Raw genomic sequence first — 20,881 nt, 5'->3', positions numbered from 1 at the left:
TAATCATAATCGACTGGTTCTTGCAGGCACTATCAGTGATACCTAGGGGATCATGGGGCGATGCTACTAGACGCTCTTACCATGATCCGATGGGTGCAATCAGAAATGAGTTCTGACATTCTTGATCAAAGTGTTGATGAAAAGAATGGGGCTAACTAGGGTAAGCCCGAATAAAGGATTATGTCCTGAATCACAAAGAGTTGTGAACCCACGGCTAGCTGTATCCCTGAACCATTGAGGGTCACACAAGCACTGGATCGTTTGTTCCCGTTGAGAGAATAAATTCAAGTAGTTGAATTTATATTATGATATAGTAAATTCAAGGAGTTGAATTTATGATAATTAAATTTTGAGAGAATAAATTCAAGATGTTGAATTTATATTATAATATAGTAAATTCAAAGAGTTGAATTTATGATAATTAATTTTTGAGAAAATAAATTCAAGGAGTTGAATTTATAAAATTTGAGAATTTAATTTATTAAACTCAAATGTTTGGTTTATTAAATATTAAATTTTGGAGGTGATAAAATTCAAGGAGTTGACTTTATAATTTAAATAATAAATTCAAATGTTGAATTTATAATTGATTTAATTTATTAAGCTCAAAAGTTGAGTTTATTAAATATTAAATTAAATATAGTGGGAGTATGTTTAATGGGCTTGTAGGAGTACAAGTCCAACATACTAAATAATTAAAGTTATTAATAGACTTTGATTAATTAATTAAACTAGTTGGACTAGTCTAATTAATTAATCAAGCCCATTAATGTTAATTATGGAATTTATGTTAATGTTCTTGTTTTTAAGGAAATAAAAGAAAAGTTAACCTAGCCTCCACTCATGATTTTCCATGGTGATTCAGGAGAGTTGCACAAAAATCCTCCAAATATTTAGTTTACTTAATTAATTAAATTAATTAAGTAAATGGTAATTAAAGAAAGATTTAGATTTCTTTATTCTCAAAAGTTTTGGCACAAGATTGATACGTGACTTTTGGAGAGAAAAAGATAAGAGTTTTCGGCTCATCAAAATAAAAATACTCTCAAAGGTTTTGAACAAAAATTTTGTGTGTTCTATCTCTTCGCAAAATCTTCTATACTTTCTAGTGCAAGTTAGAAGAGGAACAAGCAATCCGGTCGTGGACCTGATTCGAAGTAGATCGAAAACGTTAGTAGGGATTTACAACAAGAGCTACGCCCGCTAATACCGGAGTAGTTGGTGCCAAGTGAAATTATTCACCAAAGGTATAAAAAATTTCTAACTCCCTATGAATGTTTATATTCATATTAAAACCATACGAGTGCTCAAACAAATATTTTGATTGTCAAAATAAAATAAAATTTTTAAAACTTCCGCTGCGTTTTGGGCACGAGAAAACCGTGATCCAACACATTCTCCACCACAAGATCCAGTCTCCCCTCCGTGTAGCAATCCCACACCCAATCAGTAAGAACAGATAGCTCCTCATTGCCAGAATCCAAATATTCCAAGCTTTTCCTGCAAGAAATAATCTCCAGAAGCAGCACACCGAAGCTGTAAACGTTGACTTTCACGCTTATCTCTGTGTTCCTGAACCATTCGGGAGCGACGTAACCTTTCGTTCCTCTTATATCAGTCAACATCCGGCTCTGATCAATCATCAAGAGCTTGGATAATCCGAAATCCGTGCATTGTAGTGTTCATCAAGAAGTATGTTTTGAGTCTTTATGTCGCAGTGAATGATTTGGTTGCTGCATTCTTCGTGCAGATATGTCAGTCCCCGGGCAACACCTATGGCCATTTGAGTCCTCTGGATCCATCTTGGCTTCTTTTCACCAAAGAGGAAGTTTGCTAGTGTCCCGTTGCTCATATATTCATATACGAGCAACCGATTTGGCCCTTCATGGCAGAATCCGAGGAGTCGAACCAGGTTCTTGTGATGAGTATGCCCGATCACATTTACCTCGGCTCTGAATTCTTTTTCCAGATCTTTAGCTACCCTTTCGAGTTTCTTCACTGCTATAATGGCTTCGGAAGAATTCGGCAGCACCCCTTTGCATACTGTCCCGAAAGCACCCCTTCCCAGTTTTTCTTTGAACCCGGAGGTAGCTTGTTCGAGTTCTTTATACGTAAAGCAACACGGATTTGATCCGATGGAGGTGAGGGTTGTATCGGAATTTGTGATGCGGTAATGCACAAGAAGTTTATGAACACTGAGCTGCCTAAGAGCACCGATACGATGAGAATCAATGTCTTCTGGTTCTTTTTTGTGGTATTTGGAGTTGAAATATTTGGATTCAAAAAAGGATCACCCTTTCTTAACTTCAAAAAGGCCTTGACATTTAGAGTCGCGTCAGTTCTGCCATTAGAGAGGGGCAGTTTCTTCTTCCAGCAGCTATTATTTCTGTAAACCGCCACAACGCAGAAACAATCATTCAGAAAAGATGATCTGCAGTCTTCTTCTGCACTAGGAGCTATTTGTAAATAATCATTAAATGGCCAATCTGTATCCTTAATTTCCACCAATTCAAATATATCTTCAGGCGAACCTTTCTCACCTTCGATGCAGTTCAAGGCAGCCTTGGGCTTGCAGTCTCCATACTGGTCATTCGGATCAGCCAACGTGAACCCTCTCGGACACACACATGTAGGCCTCCTATTCTTGAGATAACACACACTATTATAGCCACAAGGCCCGCTTCCTCGGTCTACAAAAATGGAGAGACATATCCTCCGGCCAAGAACCGGCAACATTCCACCCTGGATTACCATTCTTGGGATGATAGTACTGAAAAAGAACTCCATCAAAATTTAGGGTAGCCCTGTAATAATTTTCAGAAGCTGGAGGGATCGAACGGGATGAAAGATCAGATTGTTCCCCATTTCTTTTCATAACAAACAACAAAGCCCTTTCGTTGAAAACAAGCTGATAACCAGAATTCGATGCATTAGTTGGATCAGAAGTCGAGCTATTATAATAATCTTGATCAAAATCTGCATTTGAAATCACAGTTTTAGAACTGAACACGAAGTTTCCATTGTCAAGCATCCTGGCGTAGAATCTTCCCCGAGAAAAGTTTGTATCCGATTTTCTTGAAATAAGCACGCCATTAGTCTCAATTGTTTGAGTAGGCACTATGGTATCTGTCGGGTTCTTGAAGCTTTCCCACAACCGGATCGAATCACTACGGAAAAGAACAAGATTTCCAGTATCATTCAAGAACCCGTATGCAGTGTCATCAGGAGAAAGATCAGTGCTCCAAATTAATTGGTTCTGAGCATTCCGCAGCTCGAGCCCGCCTGCAGCAACAAGCTGGATCGTGGAGCCCCGAGGCAGTGGATTGCTGCCATTTTTGTACCAGATTATGGTTTTATCTGGGATTTTATCAAACCAGATGGAAAGCAAGAAGAGATCTTTGTTATCTGGGAGCTGTTGAATTGAAAATTCGTTTCATTAAATTGAATCGTAAAACCGTAGTTTTTATATAGATTGGATTATATAACTAATTTCTCTATTTTTTCACATGAATATAATTATTTGGTTAGTGTTTTATTTTATTTTATCTTCTGTTGAGTGTTTTATTATATATATATATAATTTTGCTAATTGTGGAATTGCTCAGCTATATTAAATTAGATTATATTTATGTAATTGTATTACTCTTTGTCAAACACGTGGTCAAGTTTTGGTGCCGTTCAAGACAAATTGATAATTCTTTTTTGATTTAGTTATATTTTTTTTCCTCCAGAGACTGCACGGAAGAGAACCAAGAAATTTTGAAACTGGCGATTTAAGATGGGATTATTTAATCAATATAAATATTAAATATTTTTATTTTTAAAAAATAGAGCAAATTAATAGAAATATGAGGCATATTTGTAATGAGATCCTTTTATAATTAACCAACATATATATTATTTAAATATGATTAATTTAGATTGTTATTATGGTTCGTAATAATTTTTGAATTAATGGTCACATAGATATAATTAAAATTATCTATTCTGACGGAAGGGCGAGCTTTCTCCTATATTAGTGTACCGATACACGCGTTATGTTTTTGTACAATATTTTTTTATACTTCATTTGATTTATATTTAAATAAAGATCAAAATATAATTATAATAAATAGTGAGTGACTACACTGCAATTTTCATATATGAATTTAAAAAATAAATAGAAAATAAAAAGAAAAAACATACCTTTAAGATTTATTTAGTTCATTTCTGTCTCACATTTGAGTAGACTTGTCAAATTGGGTCAGGCCGGCCCGCCCCGCTATAAAAATTCAGCGGGTTGGGTTGATAAAATAGCAACCTGTTTGAAGGCGGGCCAAATGGGCTGGACCCGTTTGGGTTGCGGGCCAAGATGGGTCGGGCCCAAACGGGGCGGGTTGGCCCGCCAAATTAGGGTATAATTTAATATATTTTTTTATGTTTTAAATTTTATATAAAAATTGGAATAAGTCTCCTGCGCTCCATCACTCTCTTATCTTATTTCTTTCTTATTTTTCTCCTTGGTCTCGCCTCCATCACTAACTCTGGTAAAATCTGAATCTCTGTAAATTTTATTCATGAATCTTAAAGGGAAGAACTTTCTGTAAATTTTATTCATGAATCTTAAAATAATTTTTAAGCATAACAGTTGTTCGTGAACCCAATAGCGGTTTTGTTTGAAGTCCGACGAGTTGTAGTGAAATTTTGTGGATCCGGCGGAGGTTTGATAATTATGTGTATTGTTGAACACATAATATTTTCTAAAATTTACAACCTTCTCTTTCCTCGACTTTCAGTTATCTTTCATGTCTCAATCTTCATGTTGAGTTTAAGCACTTTACTTTTTATGGATTATGTTGATGTTTTCTTAATTTATCTTATTTCAATGTTTTTAAGTATTTTATGAAACTATTTGACTAAAATATATTTTTCTTCTATGTTTACTGCGATATTGTTTAGTATTTTTTTCTTTAAAAAAATAAACGGGTTAAAAATAAGCGGGTCGGTCCGCCTAGCCCGCGGCTCAAGGTGGGTTGGGCTGGGTTGGGCATTTAGAGGCCCGCGAAAATGGCGGGCTGGCTCGCAACCCGCCATTGAGTGTGTTGATTTTAGATCGAATGTTTATTTAGTTTGTTGCTTTTTGAGGGAGTTTTGAAAATGCTGTAATCCGTAAGAAGTGGTGAGAAAGTTAGGAATTGTAAGTTAGATGATTTGTTGAGAGATATTATATGTGGAAGGATATTTTAGGGGGTATAAAAGAAAAAATTTGATGGAAAATCATCATGACACCAAAAACAGTTTGTATATGTTGCTTAGACTTGATAAGATAGTTAAAAATATCATCAACCAGAATGTTATGAAAGCTTCGTGCCAGTTTATTATCTGACGTTGAAAACAACGCCAAATCACGAGGAGAGATTCGCCTTTTGAAGAGCGAGTCACATAGGGCGATCGGGGCATGTCAAGTCAAAAAGACTCTAATGACTAATGTTTCATATTAAGGAAACTAGCTAGGTCGTACAATGAACACAATCAACATTAATAAATGATCTGTCTTAGGTTTCAAAAGTCAAGAATTGTTTGGTTAACCAAGTTGACATTTTCGTTAAATCGTGTCAAGTTGAAGAAAAATTTGTCAGCTGACCCGAGAAATTAGATATTAATAGAAACATAGAAAATTAAATGGGAAAATTGCATAGTTCGTTTGGTATATTTGCCTTAATATTTTTCTTTTTATTTTAAAAAAAACCTTCCAATTCCAACAAAAAAAAAGGGGGCTTTCTAATGAAATTTTTTAAAAGTGGTCGTATGTTAACGTTTTGTTTGGACAAATACATATAGATATTTTTATAAAAGTGTTATTCACAAATTTTTTATAAAATATTTTAAAAGTTTGTTTTAAGAATAAATATTTGTTTGAACATCTATTCCATAAAAAATATTTTTAGAGTTTAAATGTGTTTAGACAACTATTTCAAAAAATGATTTTATAATTAAAAATAATTAAGAAAGAGTTTCGACAACTATTTGATTCATAATTTCATCACATCCAACAGATGAACGTCACGTCACATCTTCAATGTTCATAGTTATTCATAATATATGTCCAATAGTTGAATTCTAGACATATAAGTATAATATATGTATACATATATATACTTCTATACTTTTATATTATTATAGACAAAATAGTCAACCATTCAAGAACACCAACATGTCGTTTCCAAATTGGTCTTATACCAAGAATTTTTAAAAAAATTATTATTACTAACTTATTTTCAATATTATTTATCTCAAATTATATTAAGATCATTCGTTGATTTCTAAAGCTATGATATGAACATTAGTTTAAAATAAATCAAATCAGAAAAAGACTGAACTAGTATATATTAAAATAAAATTTTGATTTTAATCTCATATATACTAATATAAATTTTAATCATTTTTATCAAAATCACGTCAAAATCGGATCCGCAGATTTCCGGTGTGTGTTTTCTGATTACTTACTACAGTTTCACCTTTTGGACTTTGCTACTATTCTTCTCTCTCTGGAGTTTCCAAGATATTTTTTGTCTCCTCCAGCTTTGAAAACTCGTTTATGCACCAAGTTCAACACAGCAGAAGGATGCAGATTTGGAGACAAGTGCAGTTATGTGCATAGTGAGTGGGAGCTGGGCAGGGCAGCACGCTCATCACATGGAGACCTAAATGCTATGGGAAAAATGCCAGGAAGATACAGTAGTGGTCATTTTGAGCAAAATGAACCAGGCCATTTTGGAGGCTCCGCTACTGCTAAGATCATTATCGATCGATGCCTCTCTTGTAGGAACCGTCAGTGGAAGGGGTGGCATGAACTCTAAGCAAATCTGTCGTGTAACTGGAGCCAAGCTGGCGATACGAGATCACAAATCAGATCCCAACTCGAAGAACATCGAGCTTGAGGGGTCATTTAATCAGATCGAACACGCAAGTCAAATGGTACGTGAACTAATTAGTAAATGTGAGTTCAGGCTAGGGCCGACCCACAATGAATCGGGTAACGGCTGGCCGGCCTGCTCCTACAAGTAACTTTAAAACAAAACACTAAAAAAAAAAAGGCCAAAGACAACGGTGAAAAACCGTTTTCGTAGGTCTTGTAAAACCGTTGTTAAAGACCATGTGGTTAAAGGTTGCGCTCAAAGACAACGGTGAAAAACCGTTGTCGACCGTTGTCGTATGTCTTGTAAAACCGTTGTTAAAGGCACTGTGGTTAAAGGGTGTGCTCAAAGACAACGGTGAAAAACCGTTGTTGTGGACGTCTAAACACAACGGTGAAAAAACGTTGTTGTAGGTCTTGTAAAACCGTTGTTAAAGATCATGTTGTTAAAAGGTGCGCTCAAAGACAACGGTGATAAACCGTTGTCGTAGATATATAAAGACAACGGTGATAAAACGTTGTCGTAGCTCTTAAAACCTGTTGTCTTATTGCAACGACAACGGGTAAAACCGTTGTCTTTTATCACATTCGACAACAGTTAGTTAATGTTTTTAAACCGATGTCTTTCGCTGCAATATACAACAGTTTTACAACATTTTAAATATGTTGTCTTTGGATTTGATTTACATCATTTTAAAATTGTTGTCTTATATATATTTTATTTAAACATAAATAAATTAATTAATTTAAAAAAATTGGGTGTGAAATATATATCAATTAACCCTTATATAAAATCACTTCAAACACCAACTTATATACTTGATCAAGAACTACATGCATGAATTACAACAGAAATATGTCATTCATAGACTTGTAATCTACCAAACCAACAATTAAAAAAAGTATGTAACCATATTCCAAAAACTTTTAGTCAAGTTCACAAAAATAAAAATACCCTACGACCAAGAGTTGCACATATCAACTCCAAAATATCTTCTGTAGCTTGTTGGAATGAATTTCTCTCCCGGTGCATCTTCCAAAACATCATTACAGTGCATGTGAAAATAAAAACCACATAATTTTAATCAGGGCCTAGAAAAATTTTGGTATAACCTCCCCACAAGTAGGACATACCAGAAAATTTAAAAACACACAACAACAATATATATTCGAAAAAAATTTAAATACGACCATACACCACACCTATCACCTACAAAGCCAGACCATACATCACACATATCATCTATAATTATCACATTCTTTCAACATATCTCGAAAGCAATGAAGAGATCCACATGTTATGAACCAACAAACGTGCAACAAAAAAAATCACATGTCCTACATATTCATAAATATGATCCTGTATGCATTCGGCCAGCTCGATGCGCACATCATCAATTTCTTCCATAGAATACTCCGTTTTTGTGAACTATGAACACACACAAAAGTATATTAATAAAAAACACAACTTAATGAATTTTCAAAATGATAAGTATCTAGATAACTTGTAATTATTTTATATAAGCAAGATAATATTACTATCGATCGTAGTGAATCCCCCTCAAAAGTTGCAACTTCTTCAGTAATCTGCCTCCTGAATCTCATCACGTAATAACCACATTGTTTCGCATCCGGTTGCTTAGGAGCCTATGTTAAAAAAATGTCAAATTGTTAATGACAAATTTACACATTAAAAAATTAGCTTGAATGAGAAATGCACATACCTTTATGACTTCCCATTGTGCACGTTTTCTTCATTTCCTTCCCTTAGTTGAGTTAAACAATGTCAACGCCCTTCATTAACATTGAACATAGTTGATATATGATTGTTTTTTCATTAAATGAAATGCATCATTAAAATGGAATATGAACTCACATTTCCACAACATATTTCCAATCCTCATCGCGAATGCGATGACTTAGGGAATCCACCAAATAAACAATTTCCTTATGAGGCTCGATGACAGTGAGAGTCCAATAAAAACTACACACGAACATAATAAGTGTATGCAATTCACTAAAAAAAACAATTGAAAATTATATTAGGATCTTACTTACCCACAACAACTTGGAACCAAAACCAATTGATTCATTGCTGCACCACTTAGCCTATCCGCTAAAGAACTCGCCTTCTTGTTCAACCTTTCAGTTTTACCTGTTTTGTCGTGTGCATTGTCACGCCCCGAAATCGAGACGTGTCATCGGCGTTGTTTAACAATTTAAAACCGTATAACAACAAGCCACGTAGTACATCAAATAGCCAAAAGCCAGTCTATTACATAAATCAATAATCGTCTTTACAATGCGATTAAAACGAAATGCGGAAGCGTATAACACGATAATATAACTAAGAGACAATGATAAGACTGGTCTTGAATTGGATTGACTTCATCACCATCCCCAAAAGTATTCTTGTTCTTTATCTTCGATTTGTTTCTCGTTCTTATCTGGAGGTGGGAATGTAAGGGGTGAGTACTTGGGAAATACTCAGTAAATGGGGGCCGATCGGGCATAACGAATATCAAGGTTATAATTATACGAATACATTATTATAATCTCAATCTTAAGCATGTTGAATCGAATATGAACAAGATACAAACATAGCACTGAAAATCATCTCCTTTTTCATGGTTTACTGATCAGTCCCCTATATGTTACTCCTCTAAGGGGCGAGGCCAAAAGAACGGTTATTATAACCCACCGCATCAGGGCCTTAAACAAAACATATCAAATATCGGAATTTCCTTGCCATTTCTAATTCGAATCATTACAGTGCATTTCAAAGATTTCAAACATGCTTTCAAATATTATAACGAATATCAATCAACAAATTGTTCAAAGATTTTCATAACAAATAGGAACGAATATATCATGCCGATCGAATTTCAAGAAACATACTTAATTTATTTTTTGAGCAAATGTGGACATACTTACGAAGAACAAGTATGTCGATATATATATCAAGTAGTACACTCATGAAATGCAAGTGTACGTAAAAGTATAACAAAAACCCACTTACAAAGAAATATATATAGCAAAAGCCCACTTACTTGATGATAATCTTCAAAGATTTGAGGGAAAGACAACTAAAATTCGAACACGAAAGCTGCTGGACTGCGTCGAACCGGACAAGAATTATGCTACTGCGATGCTTCGAAAATGGACAAGAATGAGTTGCTGAAATTTTCAGAATGTTGTGAATGTTTTGTGCCTTCTTTTTGGTCATCATGCATGGTATTTATAGGCTCATGGAAGGGAGGTGAAAAAGCTCTCATTCAAGGCCATTACATCCATGTTTATGGCCTTCTTGATGGCCTTAAACACCATTAACATGTTGTTATGTCTCTTCAAATTCCTCCTTGAATTCATGGCTTGAAAATGTGGTTTAAAGGCTTGGCTTTGTGGCTCTTCAAATGTGGCTCTTCAAATTCTTAATGTGGCTCTTCAAATTCTTTGGTCTTCACATGCATTTTGTTGCAAATTTGGGATGCTGTGTGGATTAACGAATCTGAATTTGTCAATCTTGTTTTCTTTCAACATCTTTTTATAAAGATGCCTGTCATTTCAAGTAAAAGAAAATCAAAACTACACTACATACTAAACTAACAAATTATATGCATTTTATATAATAATATAAGAAAAGAACAAACAAACTTTAAGTTAATCAAAGACTTACCAAATGTAGACAACTACACAATTTCCTGAAATTGGCTGCAAGTGATACAAAGGACTGATGTCCTCAAAGTGCAAGTTAACTTCATAATCATCTGCAAATACTTCATGATCTAAAAGAAATGCTAATTTCCTTCCATTTTCAAGGGCTCTCTTATAATACCATTACACCATGCGCACTGCTCTTGGCACATTTGATGACAAAGTCTGGTTTCTTTCGACACTGACAATTTTGTTCATTTGATGCTTCTGATAATTGTATTGTAAACATGTTAGATAGGTGCAATACTGGAAAATTTGGCATACATTTACTTTGAAATATAAACATACGTGTACGTCTTGTCGTAGCATTATAAAATGATTTGGCCAAGCAACATGTGTTCCTACGACATCACCAACATTTTCACATTCATTGAGAATCGGAACTAGAAAAAGTGCTGATTTTTGCATTGCTTCATCAATGGATACACGCATGCAATTTTGAGGTAATGGAACACCATGAATCAAGTTATTAGCTCCATTGACCTCAACAACTGTTCCATATGCAACAATGTCTGTGCTAGAATCCAATGTCAAAATAACTGGTTTTCCCTAAAAGACAAATAGTTATGTCAATGAATTGTACTTAGGGGTGTTCAAACATTGGATAAAACCGAAAAAACCGAAAATCCAAACCGGAAAAACCGAACATCGAACCGAACCGAAAGTCGAATTTTGTAATTCGGATATAAATGTTAAAACCGAAGTTTATTTGGTCCGGTTTCAGATTATATATGTCAAAACCGAGAAAACCGAACAAATCGAAATTTCATTAAATTAATAAATTTTTTTATATTTTTATTTATATTATATATTTTGATATGATATCTGGTGAATGAAAAATTATATTGAACAATTTTTAGTTGATTGTTGTTTGTTTAATTAATTTAGACCTTATATTTAAATATTTTACTAAGAAAACATGTAGAAAGTTAACATATTATATTTTACAATATATTTATATTATTAATTTAAATAATTATACCAAAACCGAAATAACCGACCGAAATAATCAAACCGTTCTAGTAGAAAACCGAACCGAACCGAAGAAAAATAATTCAGATATCGGATTATATATTTCTAAAACCGAAAAAACCGAAATAAAAAATCGAAAACCGAACCGAACCGAACGATGAACACCCCTAATTGCACTAACTCTTTAGTTAAAAAATATTAAGTACTGTATAACCACAACAAATTATATACCTGTAAAGCAACAGATTTTTCCACAACTTTCATTTCGACATCATTCAAATCTTCATAACTGGGGAAAAACTTGTAAATTTTCATTTCACTTTCATTCACTTGATGCAATTTTACATAGCAACTTCCTTTGTCATCAATCTCACTGTCCCATGCACTTTTTTTGTAGACAATTAGCTCTGTCAAAGAGTTGATAGACAATTACTGAGTATGTTGACAGAGAGCTAATGATTGAGCAAAAGAAAGAGTTGATAGAGGCCAGAAAATTAATTCAAGAGCAAGATACACGCATTCAAAAACTTGAAGTAATTGTCTACAAAAAAAGTGTGGGACAGTGAGATTGATGACAAAGGAAGTTGCTCGGTAAAATTGCATCAAGTGAATGAAAGTGAAATGAAAATCGACAAGTTTTTCCCCAGTTATGAAGATTTGAATGATGTCGAAATGAAAGTTGTGGAAAAATCTGTTGCTTTACAGGTATATAATTTGTTGTGCTTATACAGTACTTAATATTTTTTAACTAAAGAGTTAGTACAATTCATTGACATAACTATTTGTCTTTTAGGGAAAACCAGTTATTTTGACATTGGATTCTAGCACAGACATTGTTGCATATGGAACAGTTGTTGAGGTCAATGGAACTAATAACTTGCTTCATCGTGTTCCATTACCTCAAAATTGCATGCGTGTATCCATTGATGAAGCAATGCAAAAATCAGCACTTTTACCAGTTTCCATTCCCAATGAATGTGAAAATGTTGGTGATGCCGTAGGAACACATGTGGCTTGGCCAAATCATTTGATAATGCTACGACAAGAGGTACACGTATGCTTATATTTCAAAGTAAATGTATGTCAAATTCTCCAGTATTGCACATATCTAACATGTTTACAATACAATTATCAGAAGCGTCAAATGAACAAAACTGTCAGTGTCGAAAGAAACCAGACTTTGTCATCAAATGTGCCAAGAGCAGTGCGCATGGTGTAATGGTATTATAAGAGAGCCCTTGAAAATGGAAGGAAATTAGCATTTCTTTTAGATCATGAAGTATTTGCAGATGATTATGAAGTTAAATTGCACTTTGAGGACATCAGTCATTTGTATCACTTGGAGCCAATTTTAGGAAATTGTGTAGTTGTCTACATTTGGTAAGTCTTCGATTAACTTAAAGTTTGTTTGTTCTTTTCTTATATTATTATATAAGATGCATATAATTTGTTAGTTTAGTATGTAGTGTAGTTTTGATTTTCTTTTACTTGAAATGACATGCATCTTTATAAAAGATGGTGAAAGAAAACAAGATTGACAAATTCAGATTCGTTAATCCACACAGCATCCCAAATTTGCAACAAAATGCACATCACAAAACAGGTAAAACTGAAAGGTTGAACAAAAGGGCGAGTTCTTTAACGGATAGGCTAAGTGGTGCAGCAATGAATCAATTGGTTTTGGTTCCAAGTTGTTGTGGGTAAGTAAGATCCTAATATAATTTTCAATTGTTTTTTTAGTGAATTGCATACACTTATTATGTTTGTGTGTAGTTTTCATTGGACTCTCACTGTCATCGAGCCTTATAAAGAGATTGTTTATTTGGTGGATTCCCTAAGTCATCGCATTCGCGATGAGGATTGGAAATATGTTGTGGAAATGTGATTTCATATTCCATTTTAATGATGCATTTCATTTAATGAAAAAACAATCATATATCAACTATGTTCAATGTTAATGAAGGGCGTTGACATTGTTTAATTCAACTAAGGGAAGGAAATGAAGAAAACGTGCACAATGGGAAGTCATGAAGGTATGTGCATTCTCATTCAAGCTAATTTTTTAATGTATAAATTTGTCATTAACAATTTGACAATTTTTAACCTAGGCTCCTAAGCAACCGGATGCGAAACAATGTGGTTATTATGTGATGAGATTCACGAGGCAGATTACTGAAAAAGTTGCAACTTTTGAGGGGGATTCACTACGATCGATAGTAATATTATCTTGCTTATATAAAATAATTACAAGTTATCTAGCTACTTATCATTTTGAAAATTCATTAAGTTGTGTTTTTTTACTAATATACTTTTTGTGTGCGTTCATAGTTCACAAAAACGGAGTATTCTATGGAAGAAATTGATGAGGTGTGTACCGAGCTGGCCGAATGCATACAGGATCATATTTATGAATATGTAGGACATGTGATTTTTTTTGTTGCACGTTTGTTGGTTCATAACATGTGGATCTCTTCATTGCTTTTGGGATATGTTGAAAGAATGTGATAATTATAGGTGATAGGTGTGATGTATGGTCTGGCTGTGTAGGTGATAGGTGTGGTGTATGGTCGTATTTAAATTTATTTCGAATATATATTGTTGTTGTGTGTTTTTAAATTTTCTGGTATGTCCTACTTGTGGGGAGGTTATGCCAAAATTTTTCTAGGCCCTGATTAAAATTATGTGGTTTTTATTTTCACAGGCACTGTAATGATGTTTTGGAAGATGCACCGGTAGAGAAATTCATTCCAACAAGCTACAGAAGATATTTTGGAGTTGATGTGTGTAAGTCTTGGTTGCAGGGTATTTTTATTTTGTGAACTTGACTAAAAGTTTTTGGAATATGGTTACATGCTTTTTTTAATTGTTGGTTTGGTAGATTACAACTCTATGAATGACATATTTCTGTCGTGATTCATGCATGTAGTTCTTGATCAAGTATATATGTTGATGTTTGAATTGATTTATATAAAGGTTAATTGATATATATTTTACACCCAACTTTTTTTAATTAATTAATTAATTTATGGGTTAAATAGAATATATATAAGACAACAATTTTAAAATGATGTAAATCAAATCCAAAGACAACAGATTTAAAATGTTGTAAAACTGTTGTATATTGCAGCGAAAGACATCGGTTTAAAAACATTGACTAACTATTGTCGAATGCGATAACGGTTTATCACCGTTGTCTTTATACATCTACGACAACGGTTTATCACCGTTGTTTTTGAGCGCACCCTTTAACCACAGTGCCTTTATCAACGGTTTTACAAGTCCTACAACAACGGGTTTTCATCGTTGTATTTAAACGTCTACGACAACGGTTTTTCACCATTATCTTTGAGCACACTTTTTAAACACTGGGCCTTTAACAACGGTTTTACAAGACCTACGACAACGGTTTTGCACCGTTGTCTTTGGCCTTTTACGACTACGGTTTTTCACCGTTGTCTTTGAACGCAACCTTTAACCACATGGTCTTTAACAACGGTTTTACAAGACCTACGACAACGATTTTTCACCGTTGTCTTTGGTCTTTTTTTGTAGTGTCAAGTATGTTCAAATATACTTGAAGATGTCATTTTCCTAAAAAAAGAGTTGAGCGAGGTTAAAAAATAAAATACACTCGGAGAAATGGTGCAGGCAACCGTAAGCTATTCACCATAATTAATTATGTTTACATGTTCATTAATTTTTTTACAAAAATTCAATAAAAAATTAAATTTATCAAAATCCAAACATATATTAAATACAAAATGTTTTGATATAATTATTGTAACAATAACTATTTAATGATTGTATTTTTAGTATTATTCCACGATAACATTCAAAAGTAAAAATATTCCATGCATGGCAATTCAAATAGCTAAATATGGAAGTTACGGGCTGTGTGTACATAATGTAAGCTAAAGTGGGTCTTGTCGATGCTGCCCCAGAGGGCACTGCCTTTAACAATTATCTAGTTGCCAAGTGGCAATTATTTTCCAGCTTTTTAAATAAATAAAAACTTATGTATTGTCTCACATTTAAATACATTTATATCCATACACTTTAGCATGTGTTTCTATCCAGTTCCAAAAACACCAGTTTTTTCTCATTTGAAAACGTTTTTCCCTGTATTATACGAAAATTTGAAAATTCATCATTCCATAGAAAAACAATAACATTATAACAAAAAATAACTTAAATTTGAATGCCTCAATATTTAACTAAATAGAAATATATCATACTAACATATTTGTATTCGGACACTGGTGTTTATCCGCATTCACCAGACACATAAAAAAATAACTTAAATTTGAATTACTCACCATATAAATAAATAGATACGAGTTATACCATTCAAGTTATAATATAACTCATTGAAAACATTTCTACTCTCAAGATTCACGTCTTTATGATTTTTTATGCAATTATTTCTTTTTGTATGTTCTAATCTTGCTTCTTTTTTTTTTTGATTCATCAAATGATCCTTAATTTTCCTACTGAATGAGATTTATCGTCCAAATCTTCAAATTTTTTCCATTTGAATAATAAACTTTCATATGATATATTCTATCAACCCTAATGCTTATTTTGGTACATTCTTATCCTTTGTTATATGTATATTTTTAAATAAATGTCATTAATTCTTTAGGAAATATATTTTGAAATCACTTTTTAATCATGAATAACACCCAACAGTTTCTGTGGGAAAAAAAAGAGAAGAAATCTAATATTCATCATAACAAATTTTATTTTCAAGAAATATGAGTTGTACCATTTAAGTAAATTTCAGGGTCGACATGAGAGATCTGGGCGGCAACAACGGGTCACCAATGAAGAAGATCTTTCACCTAGGGCGGGAGTTGAAGTCGTGGTGTAGATCTGGCAGAAAAAATAAGAGTTACCGATGTAGTGGATCTGTGACAATGTTCAGCGTTATAAGATTTGGACAATAAATCTCATTGTTCGTGGTTCAGCACTGGACTAAAAAGGATTTAAAAAACTGATATTGGGCAGAAAGAAGCGATCGTAAAATGGAACAATTCGGTAAATGATTGGGCCTCAAATAAATTTGAATAAAGCTGAAATCATTTTAAAATGTAAAAAAACGAACCATGGTTAGTCAATTGCTTTTAAATGTGAGACAATACATAAGTTTTCATAATTTTTATTTATTTAAAAGGCTGGAAAATAATTGTCACTTGACAGCTAGATAATGGTTAAGAGCAGTGCCCCTTAGGGCAGCATCGACAAAACCGCTAAAGTGGATGTAATTTTTTTGATATTATAATAGTTATTTGGAATCATTATTTTAATTTTATTTTAAATTTAAAAATAATATTTATTATTTGCCATCTTTTCTTACTGTTAAAAAAGTTTATAACATGTAGAAGTTCATAAATTATATAAAACTAGAGATGTAAATTAATCAAGTTTTTCGAGAATTATTCGGAGCTTGGTTCGGTAAAAAGCTCGTTCGAGATCGTTCATTGACAAGCTTGAGAATAAGGATATTCGAATCGTAAGCTAGAAAGCTTTTTTACGAGCTTGAGCTCGGTTCAACTAGTTTGTTGAGTTTTGAGTGTACAATAATAACTTGCATTGTCTTACATCAAAATTTGAATGTAAGGAAAGTGATTGAAATATTATAAAATTAAAAGCATACTCTCTTAAATCATCATATCTCAGTTGACATTTTTGGCTATGGTCTATGAATGCTCGACAAGCTCGAAAATGATATTATTTAAAGCTCTTGAAAACGAGCCACCTTAACAAGTCGAGAGCTCGAGTCAGACTCGTTAAACATGATAAACGAGCTATTAACGAGATGAGCTCGAGCTCTTCGCAAACTTACTAATTTTACAACGAGTCGAGCTCGAATTTCATGATAAAAGCTCGAACTCAAGCTCGAATCGAACTCAAGCCTACATATATACATTAAACGAGCCGAACTCGAGCTCGAGCGTGATAATGTTCGGCTCGACTTGTTTACATCCATATATGAAACAAATCTATCTAAAAATCTTTTCCAATTATTTGATGACATGTAGTACATCTAGCACCAATGTCTCAAGTTTGAGATGATTTAACGATTTCGAAACTTATTTGTAACAATCTATTCCATCAACTAATTTTTTTCCAGAATTAGATATAATTCAAAATTTATCTGGTTGAATTAATGGAAATAAATTTAGTTGTTTTGGATGAGATTTTCAAATTTATATCGATAAATTCTTAAATTGTAAACTGTATATCGAATTTTTTATGAGTTAAATTTATATTATTTATTATGTAGTCAAAATGAACCTTTGGATTCCAAACATGTAATTTTTCATTAAAATGTGATAGGTTCACACCATTTAATGGTGTTGAGATTGAAGAAAACTACTCAAAATGAAAGATAGATAGGCAACCAGAATTCATGGGTTGACACCAGAAACTCACGAACACAACTCCATTGATTTGCACCCGAATTATATGACGTCGTTGGTTTGAAAAGATAATTTTAATTTTATACGCACTTTCTTTGAAAAGCGATAGTATTTTGCGACATCTTTAGAAAATAAATTTTGAGATATTATACTGAAAAAATTATAAAAAAAAGTGATACGCTGCATATTCGGGCACATTTATATAAATACTCTTGGATTTAAACAATGAAAATGTTTTTGAAAAGGCAAAACCCAATTAGCGCCAAAAGTTTGGCTGCTGCCTTTTGAAGATTTTTTTCCCTTTTTCAAAAAAAAAAAAATCAAATTTAGATGCAATTTTTTATATAGTAAAAATAGCAGACAAAAATTTGTGTGAGACGGTATCAAGAGTTATATTTTATGAGACGAATATCTTATTTGGGTCATCCATGAAAAAGTATTACTTTTTATGCTAAGAGTACTAATTTTTATTGTGAATATAGATAGGGTTGATCCGTCTCACAGATAAAGATTCGTGAGACCGTCTCACAAAAGACTTATTCAAAATAATATTCTAAAAAACATTGGACGGTCGACCATCACCTAAATTTTTTTAGAGTGTTGTTAATAAAATTCATCAGTCTGTAAAAAAATGCTTTTGCTCAAGATATTTTTGGATCCCAATAAGCCCAAAAGTTCGGTTCTATATTCATAAGAAATAATATATTTTTTAAAAAACAATATGTAAAAAAAAATTGGTTACAACTTAGGACATTTATTTATTTAGTCATAAAATATATATGCGGGTATTTTACTATCTTAGAAATAAAAACACAAAGTGTTAAACTAAAATATAATATAATTACCAAATATATACTAAATTTCGTGTCTTGTTCCTCATCTAGGTTTATTTTGTTAATATAAAAAACTATTGTGAGACAGTATCACGAATCAATTTTATAAGATATATATTTTATTCAATCACCCATAAAAAAATTATTTTTTTTATTGTAAATATATACAAATTTGTTCGTCTCACAAATAAAAACTCATAAAACTATCTAACGAAAGATCGTCTAGTTTGTGAAAGCCTCTTGATTTGCCGTCACTTTCTTATTTAGGGGAGACGTGGTAGGTTCTAATTTCTCTCGCCTGCACCATATGTAAAAATAAATAAAGTTTATTTTTAACCAAATGTACCTAAATTACAACAAAGTACATAGTTGCGTATTAACCAATTAGATTACGTGCATTTTTTTTATTTTATTTTTTTTGTATTGGAAGAATGAATACATGTGATTTGATTATTTGAATAAATTTATTCAACACATTCGATGGTCTCAAAACTGCGGTCTGTAAAGTAAAAGTCTTTTATTTAATTTTTATTATATGTAAAAGTAAAAGTAAAAGTATAAGTGGAGAAAAAGTTGCATTGAGTTATTAATATTCAGTTTTCCAATATTATATACATATATAATCAGTTAATCAATTTACACAAACTAAATTACTTTCAAATTAGTCAACTTTTTTAACGAAAGATTACTTCGATTATTTTCAGTTTGGTTGAACACCAAATTCGATTTAATTTATCAGTGTTTACATTCTTAGAACACGAGCTATTGAAGCTCACATAGAATATTGTGTTCGAAGCACATTCGCAGGTATCATAACCGATCTTTCAATTTTTTTTTAAAAAAAATAAAAATAGAAACAGAAAATAAAAAACACTTTTTAAAATATCTTTTGTAACCGAACAATATATTTTTTAAAAGAAAAACCATTTTTTTTAAAAAAAACTTTTAATCTGTTGGCTTATGCTAACAAATGAACTATAAACATGAAATATAACGACAAATTGAAAAATAAAGATAACACAGATATATATTATCAACTAATTATAATACTCGAATATAAAATATTGAATAAAATAACCATATGAGAACAATCAACACCTCTTATATCTCGTAGCCAATAAAATAAATGCTAAATGACAATTTTTTTTGGATGAAATAACTTGCAATTGTAGATCTTGGGTGTATGTTATAATTAGCACAATAGCTTATAAACATATATNGACTAGTACACACAATGTGTGCACATGGGTGGCTAGTATACATGCAACATGCACATGGCCGTTGCTTTGAAAGATCCACGTCAGATTAAAAAGCATGTACTTTTTTGAATTTTAAAGCCACCGTATCTAAACGACACCATCATTGCCTGTATTTACTTACGCAAGTGCCCCCACCTCGTTTTTCCCTATGAAAACAACCTATCAAGCTATTCATTTACATAACTAAAGTTTTTCATATAATTTTATAATAAATATAATATTTAATCCATTTTAAAATTAAAAAATTCAAATATATTTATAAATTACATATTTAATATAATTGCGTAATTATTATCCAAATAATAAATAGAAAATATAACAAAATTTTATAAATTAACTCGATCTATTAATGATCATGTTCATGATTTTAATCGTCCTTATTTTATACATACGAAACGTACACTTCATTCCTATGTATATATAGATGAAATGTCCATATTGTTTACTTATAATGGATTATATTGTGACAAAATGTGAATTGATAGATTTAGCAATACGATTAAGAAATCGCCATTAATAAATTAAAAAGAGATGACCATAAAATATTGCAACAACATAAAAATATTTATGAGACCGTCTCACGAGTCAATTTTTTTTAAAGAAATCGCATACCCAACCAACTCGTAAAGAAACTAATTTTCATTATAGATATAGATCAAATGGACATGTCTCGCATTAGACATATTATTATAATAATATGTCATTGTTATTTTATGTACGAATGATCAGAACATTGACATTATCAGTGTTATATTATCGTGAAACGTACATCTTGTTGGTCCTACG

General features: G+C 32.3%; 2 protein-coding genes, 1 long non-coding RNA gene and 2 pseudogenes across 3 annotated transcripts; 2 read left to right on the top strand and 3 right to left on the bottom strand.

The window, feature by feature from the left end:
• Window positions 1–1,346: 1,346 nt before the first annotated feature.
• LOC140958860 (G-type lectin S-receptor-like serine/threonine-protein kinase LECRK3) lies at window positions 1,347–3,421 on the bottom strand (annotated as a pseudogene).
• An 898-nt stretch (window positions 3,422–4,319) lies between these two features.
• On the top strand, window positions 4,320–7,066 carry LOC140958859 (zinc finger CCCH domain-containing protein 14-like; annotated as a pseudogene).
• Window positions 7,067–8,216: 1,150 nt separating this feature from the next.
• On the bottom strand, window positions 8,217–9,071 carry LOC140958255 (uncharacterized). The gene is made up of 5 exons (XR_012171760.1): window positions 8,954–9,071; window positions 8,772–8,879; window positions 8,620–8,689; window positions 8,435–8,542; window positions 8,217–8,324 (listed from the first exon to the last, which is right to left on the bottom strand). It is a non-coding gene; the product is annotated as an uncharacterized lncRNA (long non-coding RNA).
• Window positions 9,072–10,803: 1,732 nt separating this feature from the next.
• Window positions 10,804–11,919, bottom strand: LOC140958858 (uncharacterized). Its single transcript, XM_073416430.1, has 3 exons — window positions 11,813–11,919; window positions 10,857–11,158; window positions 10,804–10,813 (listed from the first exon to the last, which is right to left on the bottom strand). The coding sequence occupies exons 1-3, from the start codon at window positions 11,894–11,896 to the stop codon at window positions 10,804–10,806; spliced, it is 396 nt and encodes a 131-aa protein (XP_073272531.1). The 5' UTR covers window positions 11,897–11,919.
• A 198-nt stretch (window positions 11,920–12,117) lies between these two features.
• LOC140960315 (uncharacterized) lies at window positions 12,118–14,434 on the top strand. Its single transcript, XM_073418544.1, has 8 exons — window positions 12,118–12,286; window positions 12,375–12,629; window positions 12,717–13,281; window positions 13,355–13,462; window positions 13,545–13,614; window positions 13,690–13,797; window positions 13,910–13,996; window positions 14,283–14,434. Exons 1-3 carry the CDS (start codon window positions 12,203–12,205, stop codon window positions 12,798–12,800), a joined length of 423 nt encoding a protein of 140 aa, XP_073274645.1. The 5' UTR covers window positions 12,118–12,202; the 3' UTR covers window positions 12,801–13,281; window positions 13,355–13,462; window positions 13,545–13,614; window positions 13,690–13,797; window positions 13,910–13,996; window positions 14,283–14,434.
• Window positions 14,435–20,881: the final 6,447 nt, after the last annotated feature.

Source organism: Primulina huaijiensis, chromosome 15, assembly GCF_012295235.1.
Source record: "Primulina huaijiensis isolate GDHJ02 chromosome 15, ASM1229523v2, whole genome shotgun sequence".
Taxonomy (NCBI): Eukaryota; Viridiplantae; Streptophyta; class Magnoliopsida; order Lamiales; family Gesneriaceae; genus Primulina; species Primulina huaijiensis.
Note: the sequence above shows the minus strand (reverse complement) of the source record. Positions and strands in the feature narration are given on the sequence as shown.